Below are 18936 nucleotides of genomic sequence, written 5' to 3' on the forward strand. Positions count from 1 at the left end.
AGAAAACTGAATGCAAGAATAATTGCAATTCATGAACATTTAGATGCTAACACAGCATCTGTGCATGCTGTAAAAGCTAGTAAGATATTTTTGTAGAAAGAATATGACACCAAAGTGTTACTTTCTCTAAAACTGGACATTGTTTATAAGAGTGATCCACCCAAACCTGAATAAAATAGAGCAGTAATTTTATTTTTTTTATCTTTCAGATCATAATTTGACATTATCTGCTTTGCAGAAAAAAAAATATTTCATTTACAAGTTACCAATAAGATTTTTTTTCAAAACCTCCCTTTTAATGTTTTACTGAAAAGGAAGACTTTTGTCATGATTAGGAAAATTCTATTGCCTGTAGTAGCCAGATAAATAAATGTTCCTCCAAAATGTTTGGGTTTTTTTTGTCTCTGTATCAATTTGGATTTATTCTGGGCAGTTCTATGGTGTACCGATACAATTTGTACAAACACCAATTCTTTATTGCAAAAATAAAAATGACTTTGTCTGAAACAAAGGTTGCCCTATACTCATTAGATGTTTGGGAAACATTTATATATCAATAGGGAGTACTTATTGTATATTTTATATTATACTAATACCCCATTATATTTAAAGAAATGTGGTTCTAGCAATTTTTCCATTCTAAATATTTTCTAATGATTCATAGCTAAGATTCTTCTTTATTTCAACAAGCAAGTTGAGTTAGACAAGGTTATCCCCTATCTTCCACCTTATTTTTACTGGTGACTAACCATATAATTAATTCAGAACACTATGTAGAAGATATAAGCATATACAGAAGGTTTAATGCTTAGTTTGAAGTCAGTTCATTTTTCACCTGCACAATTTATTCTTAACATTTAAACAGATGCAACTCTTCTCAGTCCATTCAATACATAAAGAAAATACAATATTTATTTATTAAGAAGTATCAATTTTAGGAAATATTAACATTGTTAATTCTTTAAAATGTTCAGGGTGGACATATCCTATCCATGAGGAACATGTAGCCTATCCACAATTAAACAAAAATATTGTAAAAATTCAACAGCTATTTAAATTCTGGTATAATAATAATATATCTTTCACAGGAAAATTTAACTGGTTTAAGAGTGTAATTTTCACCATTGGATTTTTAATAAGAATACATTGTTTCCCCCAGAAACACAATGGATTACTACATTTAGATTACATTTTTTTAATGGTAAGCATTCTAGAAATCCCTGGAGGGATTTATTATTAAATGTAAATATACAGACAATCACTCTGGTAACTGCCATCAAGTAATTTGCTTAGAAGGTTTCTATTTGATTAGGCTAGATATTGATTTCTTAGGGAGAGAGCTATGATGAAGTTAAACAAAGTAAGTTTACATTTCTTACAAAGGTTGATAAAAGAACTATAACTTCACATGGGCACAATTCTTGGCTAGGCTTTTAAGGGCCTTCGGGCCAATAGCCTAGTATCATCCTATGAACCTATGAATCTATGAACCTGAGTAAAATTCTACCCTGAGAAAATGTTCCACTGTGACCCTTGCAACATGTTAGCATTTTTAAGCAACACTTTTTCTTGAGCAGAGTACAGCTAGTGGTAGCAATGTAGTGAGAGGAATGTAAAATAAGAAAACTTGTTTTTTAATTGTTATTGAAAGTGAAGTCGTTCATTAGTACTTAGAAAGGACTAGAGACCATCATAGATTGATAATCTGCACGCTACTTCAAGAGCATTTCATAAATGCATTAAGACAGTGGTTGTAAACAAAAACATCTGCATATTTTGTTTTGCTTGTATGTGGACACGTGAAGTATTGCCATTAAACCAATTTGTGGATATCACATTTTATGTTATCTTTATCAGTGAAATTATAATGTTATTCTGTGTAATATTTAAGGCTACTATTTCATATTACACATAATTACCAAATTATATCTGCATGCCTGAAAAACTTTCAGGTGGCACAGTTGAGAATGTACCTAATTACTAGAAATGAGCTTTCCAGACACTGAGTTCAATACATCGTGAAAGCACAATCAAGAAAGAAGTATATGTTCCTCCTATATAATGCTTGGCGCTACACATCAGAAATTTGTATAACCAGTATTTCCTTACAGTGCATGTTCTGAACATCCTTAGAGAAATGAATGCTTCATGATTTAAAGTGTTGTAAGGTACATAGCATTGCAAGGTTGTTTGGCTTATGTCACACTCATTCTAGTGCTAGTAAATGGAGTATGGTCTGTGAAGCTTATTAGGAATTATGTAGGTGGAGGGGCATGCCTAGACTGGACATCACATGGGGACAGGTTCCTTGATTACATATGCATGGAGGCAAAAACAACATTGTGGTAACCCATTTCTTCCCAAACTCTTGATCACTTCTGGGTTGCACAGGGATGGTAAAGCCTTAAGATGGAAAGATTGTTCTCTGCATGAATGATGGTGCCATTCCAAGATGACTTGAGTCTCACCTTCGGAGGAACCAGTGGGCCAAAGGGCTGTCACCTCAAGAGGAAAAAATGTGCCAAATCAACAACAGAGGGAAGGTTTGATGATCAAGGTGGGATTAGCACAAAAAAAAAAAGAAAAAAAAAAGAAAAACAGGAAAATCATTGTCATTAGGCACGGTATAGTATGAGGGAGATAATCTGTTCATCACATTAGTCAGAGAAAACATATGCATGGAAATGCAAACTCTTTTATGATTATTCCAAGAAACATTGAAAGGGCATGCCATGTTTATAGGTTCATAGGTAGATAATAGGCTATCGGCCCTGGGGCCTATATAAGCCTAGCCAAAAAGGTTCCCTAGCTTTCACTACCCAAGAAAATTATTTTCCTGTGTCCCTGTCAAGCAGTGCCACAGAAGTGATCCCCGGGGTAAATTTTTTATTTCCCATCCAGTCATCATGATTTTTCTTAAAGTGGGCCAATGAGAAGCTTTTCTTGACATGAATGGGTAGTTTGTTCCAGAGTATGGGAAATCTCTGGGACATGTTGTGTAAAAAAACTGTCAGTAGCTCTGGTACAGGGCCAAAGGGCAAATTAAATATGTTTTCTCTTTGTACGTCTCATTAACCTTTACAGTGATGCTGTGTTTTTTTCTCTGATGTTACAACAGTAATGTACAATCAGTATACACTTATGCATAAAAATATGACAATGGACGGACAACTCAGAAGAACAATTTTCTCTTCTCTTTTAGGAGATGGAATCCCCAAGGAAAGTAGCCCTTTTATTAACAGCACTGATATTGAGAAGGGACGAGAATATGATGGCAAGAATATGGCACTCTTTGAGGTAAGCAAGAATGTAGCATGTTTTTTTGGGGCTTTTTTGCAAGAGTAAGTTACTAAGACTGCTTTACATTTACACCATGTAATATGCGGTGCTTATTTTAACCGCAGACAAAATAATTTAGAACTTATTTCATGAAAGAACAAAATACCTTTGAAACAGAGGATGTACATACAACCTTTTAACAGTGTGACCTGCTAGCTTCTGAATCATCAAAGCCATTATAACGAAGATTGAAATGCTGACTGTGTAATGCAAAGAATGCTTTTATAACTTAGCCCAACAGTTTGTGGCTTCTTCCTGCATGGAGTCAGAAGGGTTTGATTCTCAGATAAAAGAAAACTAAAGGCATTGACCATTTTGTTTTTCAGTCCTAATTAAATTGATTTGATGAATTTTGTTTTAGCAGTTTATCCCAGATATTGTATTAATGGCTTATAGCCACATGTGGCAGTTATTATCATTAACACATCCTCTTACAGGCAGAAATGACCAAGACTATGGATGTCTGTATACAGAAAACAAATCTCTGGTTCCACTCTAGAATATTAGATAGACTGAATGCTATTGTATCACTAGCAGGTTGTTAGCTGTGCATGTACCCTTTGTGCAATGATGTACCTGTTGGCTGAATCCATCCATCCATCCTGAACCCCTTTTCCCATTTTGCACATGGGGTTGAGGTGTCACTTCACCAGTGACAATCATCTCAATCCAAGGTTTACACCTCTGGATGGCTAGCCCTGCCATGGTGCTGGCTGAATAATTTTTACAAACTTAAGATGTACTTGGGTTTTCTAAATCACTATCAAAACCAGTACAGTGATCCAGTCCAGTGACTCTTTCTGAAACACAGTGAAGTAACAAAAAAAAAATCTAGGCATTAATCAAGGATTTTTCTAGAAAAGTGTAAGGAAAGTTGTTAATTAGAAGTATGTTTCTTTAAGTTCATTGCTTTTTGCAACAAACCACTAACCTGCACTTAACTGTGCAATAAATTTTTAGTTAGGGATTTAGAACATGAAGTGTTTCTTAAGAGTGTTTATAAATTGCCATCACATCTGTCTTAAACTATATTGTGAATTTTGGCAGTATCCAGATGAAGAAAACCAACAAACATCATTGTGATAGTTTTATGTCCCAGGTAGGATATTCATTTAATGAAAGTAGCAGCATCCGTTTAATACCAGCTTAAGGGTAAATAATAGGAATTCCCATTGTCCACTGCAGATGATGACACATGCTTCAGTGGAAAAAAAATGATTCACTAAATCTTCTTCATGGATTCTGCAAAGATCAAAAGCATTTTGATGGTAGAAATTTCCTTGTAGCAACCCCTCTCAAGGACAAGGATGATGTAGTTTAAGGCTGTAGCACCTCTATGTAGATTAAGGATTTCAGTTTCCTGAAAGAATAATTGATCCATTCATGACTTTATTCATTATTTTTTTATGATTACTGTTATTTTATCTGAGTCAAGGACAAAGGGAAAACAGAGGCTATCCCAGAGGAAACCAAAGCACTTCATGAAAACTGACACAGATACAGAAAAGATGTGTAGACTCCATACTGAAAATTATAAAATAAACTGGCGATCCAAGTACTAGGAGGTAATGATGTTAACCACTGCATCACATTGCTGTGCACAGTATGGATATGGAGAATCCTGCTTCAATAAAATCTCATATTGCACAATCATTCTGTTCCCTGTTACCTATCATTTAATAATTTTACCTCTTCAAGTCTGCTTGTAGAGGTTTCTGTGTTGAATACTATTTAAAAGAGCAGTTTCAGATCCAAATTCTGCAGGTTGTATCTCATTCACAGCCTCACTGGTAGCATAGAGGGATACAGCCCTGATTATGACCTAGGTGACATGGGTTTGATTACCAGCTTCAGTACTTGATGATACAAGTGGAGAGAATGGGTGTACCTATCAGAGGAGAGTGTGTTGGTGTCTCTCTAGTGCAGCTCTAGCAGAGTCTAGAACTCAGAGAGAGTTTGCTAGACTGGAGGAATGATAGGATAGTAACAGGAGCTACTGCACAGTTTGGCCAGGTTAGGACACACTGCCCATTGCTTGCCCAGTGTTATAATGACATTAGCATGTAGAGGACAGATTTTGTTCCAGTGAAAACATCTGATATCAAAGAGTAGCTCTCAGGGGAATGAATAGTCAGTAGATCAGTGGGAAGGAGGCCTGATTTTTAGGGGGTGCCAGCCCCCCCCCCAAAAAAAATATATGTCATTAAACTTCTGTACTGCCATTTGTTACTCTTAGCAGGAAAAAAAACTTCGCCATGCAGTTGTTTATCTGCATACCAGAGTAACAAAAACATTTAATTTAAGTGCAGGATAGTCAGAGAATTATCAACCACTGAAATAATACAAAGCACTGAACTGACATTCTATTTTAAAATTATGTGGTATTATCCAGTAGTCAAGAAAACAGCATCATTTCATGCAAATAAATATTCCTCTTGAAAGGTGTCAATTTTGTGCATTGATGTTGAACTGTTTTGGGCAACAAATGCAATTCTATTTACATTGAACTTTTTAAGGCAACAAATGAAATTCTGGTCCCTTTTATGCATGCTTTGCTCTGCATTCAGAGGTACATTGATCTGCATTCTGTAGAATAGTGTCTAAACTGTGTTGTACTAAAATGGAACCCTGACTGCAATTTACACAATCCAAGTTTTGTTAGTATCTTAGATAATGGGGGAAAAGGGAAGGGTATTAGAAAGTAGCAGAAATTGTTTGCTTGCCCATTCTGGGAAGGAGGGAGAGTGGGATTACTGACTGTAATCTAAAACTAACTCAATGATTGGGAGTTTTGTGAATGTATGACATGATGCTTTAAACATTTTGATGAGGGCAGAGCTAATGGATGCTGTATGTGGTGATGCATGCGACATCATTATCTGGGTAGAGCTAATGGACACTGTATGTGGTGATGCATGTGACATCATTATCTGGGTAGAGCTAATGGACACTGTATGTGGTGATGCATGTCGCATTATCTCCTTCCAGTTAGCTTATCAAAAATCCCTTTTTCAGGTATGTGACAGATGCCATACTGAGAAGTCCTGATCTCCTCAATGTCATCCTCCCGCTGGTGCTTTCAATTAGATAGTCTTTCCCATTCACTGCTGGAAGAGCTCCGGTCCAAAGGAAGAAGGTGGTCTGGTGGTGGGGAGAGGTTACAGTGAAAAATCAAGGGGGGACTCTAGGACAAAACTGATGACTAACAGCCATGAGGTAAAAAAAATAAAAGTACTATTTAAACAATTATTGGAAGCAGTTTAGTAAAAATCAGTGGATGCATCACTGAGTGCTTATCATTGATATAACTTACTCAGGCTTAAAACACCTTTGTTGTATACTTTCCATTCACATCCATAACTCCTTATGGCATCCAGAACTTTTTTTGGGTCTGTCTTCTTTAACTAAGTGACTTATCAGCTAATAATAGTCAGCATTAGAAAGGGCAAGGAGTTATGAATAAATATGACACTAATAATAAATAAAAACAAACGTAAACCAGCGACCTTTAAATATAAAATAGATATTTTACTGAGAATAACCAAAGCGCTTTTCGACAAGCCCAATGCTTGCCTTCTTCAAAGGAAATGACACAACAAGTTACAACCACATTTATATACAGTCATAAATTATTCAATTAACTAATTAATTAATTAATTTAAAAGTGTGTTTTCCAATTTTTAAAACACTGGAGAGCAGCCTGCATCAACTTACTTTCGGTAATAAGTAGTAATACTATGACCATAAGTATAAAACCTACATTACAAAAACTAAATAATGTGAAAAATATATATAATAATAACGTAAATACAAAATAAAAAATAAAAAGAAAAATAAAAATAAAGTAAGATGAAAAGAAAAACAAGTTTGTATACAAAAGGTACATATACTGTGACAATGTCATCTTGTAAGGTTTTTTAATTTCAAAATACTGGCAATTGAGCAGGTGTCATTTAATCCAGGATGCCTATAAGCATGCAGTCTCACCTGCCAAATTAACTCTGCCTCTTCTAATTTTAATGGTCTGGGGCCTCCTCTCTGATCCATAGGGATATGATCTATCGCCATAAACTTAAAACTGTGGTTGGGGTAAACACTAATATGCTTGGCTAGAGCGTTCTCCGTTTTCAACTTTTTAATAGCATATGTGTGTTCATATATACGTTCCCTCAGCCTTCTCACAGTTTTACCTATGTAGAAGGCTGGGCATAATTTACATCTTGCCAAGTATATCACATATGTTGTGTTGCAATTCAATTTGAAAGCTATCTTATGTGTGTAATTGCATATACTAAAATGTGTCCCTTCCTCAATGAATCTGCAATAATTACAGCTCTGGCATTTATGCATGCCTGCATTACACACTAATCCAGGAGATTTCACTTCCAAAATATTTTTCATATTTTTACCCCTCTTATAAACCACTCGGGGTTGATACCCCACTTTTTTATAAATATCAGGATACATTTTAAACAGTTCCCAGTTTTTAAAAATGATATCCTTACATAAACCACTATTCAAATTGAAAGTGGTAATAAATGCACATGTTAAAGAAGACTCATCAACAACCTCAGAGGCTGTCTCACAAGCTATAGGTATGTTCTTATCAGTAATTGCTTCAAGTTGCTCAACCAAGTCAGCATTGTTAGTACCATTTGTGCTATCAAAAACCACTGTGTTAATGCAAGTACTGGTGTTTACTGGAATTGTTATATTTGCCCCTATATGAGTAACTACAGGTAACAAAGGTATATACAACCTATCCAGACGTTTATCAGTCACTTCCTGAATCAACTCATCCAACAAGCTATCAGGATAACCCCTTGCCATGAACATATTCCTCAGGTTTAAACACTCCTCACAGAAGTCATCATACAAGGTAATCATTCTCGCAGCACGTACCAGTTGTCCCTTAACCACAGATCTTTTTTGGGAAAAAGGGTGACAACTGGTAAAGTGCAAGAAAGTATTAGAATATGTCTTCTTACGATGTATCTTAGAGGTAAAACAATTATGCTGGAAATCTTTTTGCAACCATACATCCAAGTATGCAATACTTGCAGTAGAGAACGTGTATGTGAATTCGAGAAAGTGAGTACTACCATTAAGGTAATTAACCAACATAGAAGCTTCATTTTCTGTAATACAAGAAAGAATAAATATATCGTCTAAAAAACGCGTATATAATATGATTTTCTCATAATAAGGGTTTAAAGACGAAAACACATGGTTAGACTCCCAGTAGGCCATAACCAAGTTCGCCATACTACCCCCACATGGCGACCCCATGGCTACGCCTACTTTTTGTTTGAAAAAATCATCACAAAATATGAAGAAGTTGTAAGACAACACCAGATCCCCAAGTGTTGTCACCAAATCTATCTCACTCGCTGGAGCATTGTGTTTCTTCATCATGAGGCTAACCCATTCTAAAGCTATGTCCTGGGGTATACTACTATATAGATCCTTGACATCTATTGTGATAAAGTTCATGTCTGTGTCAAAAGTGATCGCCCTAATGCTTTCCAAATAGGACCAGGAGTCCTTACAGATCTGTGCCTCTTTCAAAACATATTTCTGGAGGATGGAATCTATCAATTTCGCACATGTATATGTTGGGGTGCCCCTGCTATCCACCAATAACCTCAATGGGGGGTTATCAATACATTTATGTATTTTAGGGATACCAAAGACGCATGAAAATTTTGGGTAAGATGTAATTAAATAATCATGTGTCTTTAAATCAATTTTGTTCTCAATGAACAAATCCTCAATGGTATCATTTATCAACTTATACGCACAATTGACTTCAGATCTAGAACTCAGGACGTACTTGTTAGATCTTAACACTTCGTACATCCTGTTCTCATAATCAGGATTCGTAAACACCACCAGTCCACCCCCCTTATCTGGTTTGCAAAACCTTAGGTTTTGGGTACCTAAAAATTCAATGAGATCTCTCTCGCATTTACTTATGTTAATAGAACCGTAGTTATGGACGGTGTTGTTGGCCATATACCTCAGATCTAATTCACAACACCTCTCAAACGTCTCTAACACAGGATGTAGGGGGGGGTTGAAAGTACTGGGGACATGTAAGTGAGATGCCACAGGGTCTACATGATCACCAAGTAGTATCTTGAAATTCAATTTCCTGACAAAAAGCTTAACATCTAAAATTGTGTTAACAATATTAATGAATTTAGATGGTACAAAACTAAACCCCTTAGAGAACAATGAAAGCATCTCGTTATCAAAATGAACATCACTGAAGTTGTACAGGCTAAAGTCACCAGAGTCATTTTTGATGATACCAGCAAGAGGCGAAAACTTGTTATTCAATTGAATGGTAGTGTCCTCCAACATGCTGAGATCAAAACTATTGTACAATGTCCCAGTGTCGAAATAACAACCGTTACTTAAGTCATAGTCAATAAAAGAATCATCACCGACAGTGACCCCGTCTTTGTCGGGAGAATCGTAGGTAAACTGACCAGGTGTTACTAGTTGTTGGCCCACCTCGGTATAAATCTCTGTTGGTATTGACCCTTGTTCTTGGGTCTGGTGCCTAAAAAAGAGGAAGAGGTATGACACTATATTTTATATATATATATATGTTATATATAACACTAAGACTGTTAGTCTGGGATGCCCTTCAGGAGATAAATTAACCTTTTTTTGCCACATATTTTTCACATTTTCATATTTATGTTCAGATTTTTCATAACTGAGAGACCTATATCTTATTGAAGTGCAGGATATGAAACACCAATGTGGGAGACAGGACAATCCAGTGAAAATGCTGGTTTATATTGTACTATACTGGAACTATCTCTAGTTTGTTTGTAATTATGAAAATAATTGGTATTTCCATATCTACTTCATACTTAACAAGTCACTTGCAAACTATTGCATGATACTAGGTGAAACTTCAGGTGCTGTTGAAGAAAACTGTAATATTTGCAGTGCAAGTTGCACATCTTGAGAGTGATCTAGTATTAGTTGTACTGTTAATTATATAGTTAAACATATGTTTTAATATTTCTGTAAATATCTAAATGCACATGCACTGAGAAGAAATTATTGTTGTCATGTGAAAGCTTATGTCTGGTTAACAAAAATGTTCTAACAATATATCTCTAGGCTGCATAGTTTTCAAGATATTAAGATTTTCTTGTGAAAGGTTAGCAAAAATATAATTTGGGGTCTGTATGCGTTATAATAAATTACACTATTTATGGAAAAGCCTATGAATGCACGGCTATTATCAGAGCAAAGAATACTTCTTACAGACAACATTACTATTTGTACAGTTTTAATAGGTTTTATTATTCACAAAATATTTACATTTGTTTATCTTAAGTTAATTTTTCAGAAAGTGCTCTGGAATGCAGGATGTGTATAGGCTGCTACAGGTGTGACATTCTACACTACATAGGTGTTAATGAGATAATTCTCTCATTAATTAGGACAGTCATTGGGGTGGCCACGGTGGTGCAGTGGTTAGCATTGTTGCCTCACAGCAAGAGGTTCTCCGGTTCGATCCTCGGCTCGGGTGCCTTCTGTGCGGAGTCTGCATGTCCTCCCTGTGGTTGTGTGGGTTTCCTCTGGGTGCTCCGGTTTCCTTCCAAAGACATGCTGCAGGTGGATTGGACACTCTAAATTGGCCCTAGGTGTGAGTGCGTGCGTGTGCCTTCTGTGGCAACTTGACACTGTAGAACTCCACTGCCAATCATGAGTGGACAGGTGATCCGCTGTGGCGACCCCTAACTGGGAAAAGAAGAAGAAGAATCAGGACAGTCATTATGATCGGGATGAAACCTGTCTCTTTTTCTTCTAAACTGGAAATGCATGTCAACAAGTCTGTTGTGATTACAATTATACCATTTAGAAATGTTATTGGTAATAATAGATATGCCCTGCATTCATATAATCATTGCATATACAAAACCATTCAAAATAAATTTGCAAAATTATTTGAAGGAAACTAAGACATGATTTGCAATGCTAAGTTTTTCAGTTGTTTTCTATAAATATTACAAAAATGTTGACAAAACATCACATCAAAGTATACATTCTGAAACCACATATTTTACAAAAAGGAACAAATACTTAGTTAAAAGATTAACCACTGACTACCCTGCAAATAATTACTTTTGAGGTAAGATGTTGTTGTGTTTTGGTAAAGACAATAGAAACATATTTTACTCACCAGAAGCAAAATTGCAGGAATACTTGAAATTAAATAAGAAATAACACAATAGAAGGACAGTTGCTCAACTTTTTTATTCAAAATGGAATCTTAATATTAATCCTGCTCATGAAAATTGACAAATCAGTAACTTAATTCAAGAAATAGGAGTGTACATTCCCTTGTAGAATCTAGAGATAAAATTTATAAGGAAAACTAGAGGTCAACCACTTGAAGTTCTTTTATCATTGCTTAAAATATAGACAGCATAAATCAATATGCTTTACCCCAAAACACTCAGCAATAAAGATGCAGGATCCTTCAAACTTCTAAAATTATGCATTTTTCCACGGGGTTATTTCCAAGGAAATTTTTGCAACTGCATCTTTATCTTGTAGGGAGAACATCATGCATCAGTGTATTTGCCTTGTCTAAAGAATGTGTCCAGCATGGAAAAATATTTTTTACCTCACATTCTTTACTGCTTGAGTAAATATCTGAAGTACAATTATACGTCACATCCAGTTATATTATACAACATTGCTGCTATCCAGTTAACCTCTCTGCATTAATAGCTAAGTCAGTAACTAACCTATATAAGTCACTGTTAATCTCCTTGCATTCACATTTCATGTTTACGTAATGTTTACAACTTAGTTGCATAATATTTCAGGCTGCAACGTGTGCAGAGTTCAATTTTTATAAGTAAGTGCAGTTTAGCACCTGCCTCCTTTTATGGGCAGGATCTGAACAGTTAGTATTGGTTCTCAGTAAATAAAGTATAGAGAGGGAAATAAAGATCTCAGTCTTAAAGGGAGCACAGCATATTCAGACACCTCTGCATTTCATTCCACTTCACATGCAAAGCAGTATTACTAATTGCCAGCACACAGAGTTTGCTGGAAAAACTAGACATTAGCATTTGTTGATATGCAGATAATCTACTGATACTAGTGGTCTCTTGTCCTCATACTGAGAGGCACGGCCTGAGAGCAGCATAGCAGGCAAAGGGGCAACTGCAGTTAGTAGACACAATTGGGAAGTGCAGTTCCTGCATTCTTTTTTTACTGTACCAGTATTTTGAATGCCAGTGTAGAAAGGCACTTCAGCATTTCACGTGTGTTAAGCTGAAACAAGCTGATTTTCTTTTTCTTTCTTTACTTGCAGAGCAGAGGGGACATGGCTCTGGCTATAGGAAGTTAATTGCTATGACTGTACCAATTGGCTTGTTACAGTAAAAGTTGAAGTCTTTTTTTTCTTTACTTGAAGAGCCAAGGGTGTGAGGTACTATATAGGGGATTGGCGTTGAGTACTAGATGAGCCACCTATGAGCTTTGATCTGATATACATGGATGGGCAACTGTTTATATCATAATTTTCTTGCAAATTCTGTGTACAGGGGGCTACAAATCTCCATCGCAAACTTTTTGCCTTATTGCACTGATTATCATAGGATCACAGGATCATAGGAAGTTACCAGGCTATTGGCCCTGAGTCCCTTAGAAGCCTAGCAAAGAATTTAGCCCATGTTCCAACAAATAATTTGCTTAAAGCACCTGCATTGCAACAATCTCTGTGTTTCTCTACATTATTGAGCTCATGACAGAATAGACATAAACAAATGCTTGGAAACAGCATATATGGTATAGCAGTAATAAAAAAGGCTTGTGATGCTGGCATGGTAAATCTATGTCATTATGAAAGTTCTCTCCCAAAAAATCACTACAAGAGTTTCTTTGCCTAACTTTTTTTTTTTTTTGCAGTTGCCACTAGTCTAGATGGAAAACTTTTTGTCATATTCATTTGTCAGTTATGTTAAAAGGTTGTACCAACACCATATGGGGTTCACTACATGACAGTATCAATGGCTTGTTATCATCATAATGTACAAGACAAGATAGAAGTAAGAACATTGAGGATTTAAGAGCTCTACCTTTATCTACACCACAGTGCCATCTGATACATAACACAGCAGCAGCGATCAGGTTGGTAAAACCTGTTATCATAGCTTAACACCCCCCACACACACAAAAAGCCTTTAGTACATTTAACTTATTCAGTCTTGTGGCTTCTGAATTGACTGAAATCATCTCTAGAGGAGTGCAGACCAATGATACCAACCTGTTAAACTAGTAGTGTTAGTTTTTTTCCAAAAATATAAGCCAGCATTTTGTAAACTGGTTATCACAATGACCAAGCATGCAAATGCTAGTTTTATGTTCTTCTAGTAACAAAACATAACACAACTAAATTGAAACATGTTCAGTTTCTTGTAGTATGCCTTATATGGTCATTTCAGATGATGAAGACACTATAAAAGTTAATCTATTATATTAAAAAAATAGTATTTATTGTTACATGCATCTTTGTGTAACAAGCTCATATCTCTGGGTCATGTCCAACTTCAAACACTTATTACCACAGATTACCTATAGACAAGTCTTAACATTGGATATACGGGGTCATGTTCTAAGTGTGATCAGTAGACTAGCTAGGATAGGGTGAAAGTGGTAACTGATCTGAGCTCAAAGTGTTGGAGGTACAGCCAGTCCTGATCAGTCTTTAATGCACATCAACTTTTAAAAGCTAGTATTGCATTCGCAGTCAAACCTGAGTGCTGTAGTGTTTTCTTGGTGGTCTAAAGTGTAGCAACTTGGTTTGCTACAGTCTTCTTCTTCTTCTTTCGACTTTTCCCAGTTAGGGGTCACCACAGCGGATCATCTGTCCGCTCATGATTGGCAGTGGAGTTTTACTGTGTCGAGTTGCCAGCCCGGCGCCCAACCTTCCACAGAAGGCACACAAACACACACACACACACACACACACACACACACACACACACACACACACACACACACACACACACACATGCACACACACACACACACACACACACACACACACACACACACACACACACACACACTCACACCTAGGGCCAATTTAGAGTGTCCAATCCACCTACTGCATGTCTTTGGGATGTGGGAGGAAACTGGAGCACCCGGAGGAAACCAACTCAGTTTGCCACAGTCTAAAAGTAAAAAAAGAAAAGGAAAAAAAAATAAAATCAGAATGGTGTTGTACTCTTTGTGTCATCTAAACTGTCTGTAGAAACTGCTTTCTGCATTCTAATAAGCAGTTTGCTACAGTTTAAAAGTAAAAAAAAAAATGTTTTAAATAAACCCGGAGTGCTGCAGTGCTGCATTTGGGGTATAAACTGTAGCAATAGCTTGCTACAAAGCAAACAGTTTGCTACTGTTTAAAAGAAAAAATATTTCTTTTTTTAACTAAAATGTGAAGAAGGAGGGTCCTGGGCAAGGAACAGAAATGGGACTTGATTGGCTCTTGCATCTCAGGTGCCTCAGGTATCTGATCACAAGCTTTTTTTTTTTTGTTCTTCTATTGAAGAGCTGGGGCAGGAGAGAGGGGTTGTGTATTTGGCCACCTGTTTTGCCTTGGTTTTTTTCTGCTGTTCCATTGAAGAGCTGGAGCAGAAGTGAGGCAGCATGTTTCTGACAACCCTACCAGTAGAAGCAGCAGACTCTTTCTTTTTTATTTACTATTGAAAAGCCAGAGCAGAGGGAGGGTACATGCATCTGGCCACATAGATGGTGTGCCAGTGGAAGAAGGAGCATCTTTTCTTAAATTTGTTTTTATACTAAAATGTGAGACAGGAGGGTCAGGGCAGGGTGCAGAGACAGAACACGATTGGCTCCAGCATTTCAGGAGCCCAAGGTTCCTGATGGTGGACTTTTTATTTATGTATGTATTTATTTATTTATTTATTTATTGAAAAGCTGCTAGTTTATGGGACTGGCACAGGACACTCATTGAGACAGCTCTGCCTCTGAGTATGATACTCTATTTATTCTAAGCTTTTTTCTGTGTGGACTTAAACGTTCAATTAAAACACTTCACTATCCCAAATGGGAATGATTCAATGATGTTCTTAGTTCCTTAACATTAAAACTCTTTCACAGCTAGTGTTACTCTGTATAAAAGTGGAGTCTCTTAGTCAGTGAATATTGTATTTCCTTAGATATCCTACTCTGGCAAATAATAAGACTACCTAGCTTTAGCTTTAACATTAGTTTTGTGTTGTAGGATAACTTCAGAGTTCTTAGTTGTATAGTCCAAAATAAAATAGTGGGATAGCTTTAGAGTAGTTACTTACATACTCCAAAACAACAATTCTTACCAGTGCCGCTACAGGGTCCACAGCAATATATTTAAATGGCACCAACGTGACAGGCAATCCAATCAAACAATGTTTAAAACCTGTGTGTGGAGCTACCTTCTGCCACATATGTTCTAAACTCCTTTCATTATTCCTGGCCAGTAAAATGTGACTTTAGTCTTTACCATTTTCGGGTTTACCACAACAATATAGCTACTCTCCTTATTAGATCCTCAAAGGCTTAGATGCTATCAGTTTTCTTACTACTTACTCTCTGTCCTTGTTTTTGCTGTACTACAAGTTATTTTTAAGCTCAAAGCATCGGTAAGAAGTAAAAACAGCTAGTGCTGCTTCTTCTATAACCATTCTTTCTTACTAGCTCTGGCCTAGTGTCATCTCCTTGAAAAGACAACTCATACCAATATTCTTTTATCTCTGCTTTATTGTTTTCTTGTTCTCTTTCTATATGAACCTGATGCATATAACCCTCTTTCCTTCCCTTAGAATGCCTGTATTTTGTCCTAACATAAGTGTTAGGGCTCTGTTTATGGCAAGTTTGACTCTCAGCATACAACGCCTTCTCCTTTTTCTTTCTGTTATGTTGTTTTTCCTCTTTCTCAACATAAATGAACACTACTGTCTCATTTTATTTTTTTCCTGAAAGGGTATCTCTGTGAGCATATTTTCTTTTCATTTTTTTCTTTTTCCTTACTTATTGATATAGATTGTGAAGATTTCTCCTGTATTACTTTTTTCTGAGTTATACTATAGTAAATTAGTTTAGAATCCTACCCTGGCACTGTCTCTTCTTATTTCATAACACCAGTGAAATCTTTCTTAATGGCAATCTTTTTCTGTGGTTTTATGTTTAGCTTTTATAACATGTTTAAAATTCTGTTCTGATTGTGCACTTGGCATATTTTATAATGTAATTACCTTTGAATCAACTCTTTTAGTGAGTGATCCTGTCTCTTGACATCTGCTAGCCACTTCTACTCTCTCCTTTGCAACACTGCCAGACTGCAATGGCACCTTTACATTCTACTTTCTAACACTTTCAAGTGGCAATATTTTATTGTATATGTCCCTTTCTCCTACTGGCACTACTCTTCCAGACTGATCTGATACAGATGTATGCTAATACATCTCTTTAAATAGTGTAGTTCTTTTTTGTCTGTATTCTTAACCAAATGTTTGTACCTGTACAACTCCCTAATGTTATTCTTGGCATTTTCTGTACTTTATGCACTCTACTGAATGTATCTGGTTATTGTGGCCCCCTTTTTTGAGCATAAGCAGTGGCATATCTGTAAGCTTATTACCTTAATGGTTCTCCTTTTTTATTGATAAGGTAATCAATTAAAAGGTTACCTTCCTCCCCTTGCTTCCACAGATTTTAAAGTGGTGAGAATTGTTGTCTATTATCAAGTCACTTGGTTAATTAAGTATTACAACAACATATTACCTACCTTCCTGAACAACACTTGCATTTCTAGCCAAATAATGGAGTGCTGTTTAATATCTCTGTGAATGTGTCCTACTTCATCTGCTTTGATAGTAAAGGGCTTCTTTTCGCATACATACTGACCTTTATAACTGTGACCATACTGCCTAAATCAAGAAGTCTTTGGGTTTCTCTGCTATTAATTAAGACATTTCATTTAATTAAATTTGCAGTGCTACTGTAATATAATGCAGAGTCAGATATTCTTACATGTAATGTGTTGTATTCCATAGGCATAGCATCATTGGTAGCATGTGGTTTTGGGGTTATATATTTCACAATGTATCACTCTGTTACTAGAACAAATTCCTGCTATATGAACTTTTTCCTGACATTTAAAACAGATTATATCTACAGCTGGTGCTTTTTAATTATCACTACCATTTGCCCAAAATTTTATTACAGAAATAGAATGCTCAGTTGTATAAACAGTCTCATGATATAACAATTTTTCTGCTAGTACAGCAAACCTTTCAATGTCCTTAAGAACAGTTACAATTTTCTTAAAGTAGTAAATAATGATCTCTTACATTTATATATTTCTTACCTTTTATTTTTACTACTTTGACTATCAAAATCTAACCATAAATTAGTTATATGCTTTAAATCACATAGTTGGGGTTTTACCATTTTATTATGAGAAAAAGTCCAGCTGTGAAACTTTAGAAATTGTGTTTTTGAGGTAATGTCAGCTCTGGAAATTATTGTCTTTTTAACCTTCACAGAGGACTGATACTATATGCATAAAGGATTTCACTGACAGTCCAGTCAGCTGGGAGGAATGGATTTTGGCCCATTTGGCTTAGTCACTTCCTACCTGGTAGACATTACACTCAAATTTGACAAGCTATGTCTCTAGATCCTCATCTGGGGTTAGTTATTTAATTGATGGAAATGTCCTTGGGGCAGACATCATTTTGGTCACTGCCACCATACCTTTAGCTGCAGAAAAAATATCTGTAGTAATTATTCTACAGTAGTCATCTTGGCAAATGAACCAACCCACAAGTTCGATCATCAGACAGAAAAGAAACTCCTAACATACATCACAAGTGTAACTTTCAACTGTCCAGAATTTTTACTCATAATTTTGGTTTGTTCCTCACAGAATTTGAGAATTTGTAGTTTTCTGGCAAACCATTGAGGAGTAAAGCCATTACATAATGATGTACATTTAATGTTTAGACCATATCCTTCAGAAAAAGAATAACACAAAACCTATTATTCCAGCAACTTTCAAAGTTTATAAAAAGAATATTTATAAATTGTCACTGATTTTGGGCCTATGTTTCCCATTATGTTTAGCTTTTTTCAGATTTCATTCGCTTACATGTTGAAAGGTATGATTCACAGGACTGTTTCTCTCACACTAGGGAAAAGCTTCACTTCAACAGTTCTACTCTCTCAAAGTGGATAAAATTATGTATAAAACAATTGGCCTAAATATTTTAGGCAGCGAAATGTACAAATTAAGAGGCTTTGGCATGGAAAAAACTGCAATCAACCAAGCTTGAATATTTTAGAGAGCAGAAATACCAATATAAGAAAAATGATGCATTTCATTGTATACAAATATAAAAATTAAATGCAAGCTCTTCCCACAACAAAAATCTTATGGCGTTATAAAAGATCACAGCCAAGTATCTTCAGCACAGTTCCATACAACTGGGATATAATCTATTTCAGTGGGTCTCTCTTTCAATCTCTCTCTCTCTGAGACTCATA

General features: G+C 36.0%; 1 protein-coding gene across 1 annotated transcript in view; it reads left to right on the forward strand.

Moving 5' to 3' along the window:
- Positions 1-18936, forward strand: part of SLC12A5 (solute carrier family 12 member 5) — a 1753644-nt gene that overhangs the window by 458425 nt on the left and 1276283 nt on the right. Inside the window, exon 2 of the mRNA XM_044090243.1 lies at positions 3203-3297. Within this exon, the coding sequence (XP_043946178.1) occupies positions 3203-3297 (95 nt within the window). The remainder of the gene's footprint in view (positions 1-3202; positions 3298-18936) is intronic.

This window comes from Protopterus annectens, chromosome 12.part0, assembly GCF_019279795.1.
Source record: "Protopterus annectens isolate FY-2018-M chromosome 12.part0, PAN1.0, whole genome shotgun sequence".
In the NCBI taxonomy this organism is placed as follows: Eukaryota; Metazoa; Chordata; order Ceratodontiformes; family Protopteridae; genus Protopterus; species Protopterus annectens.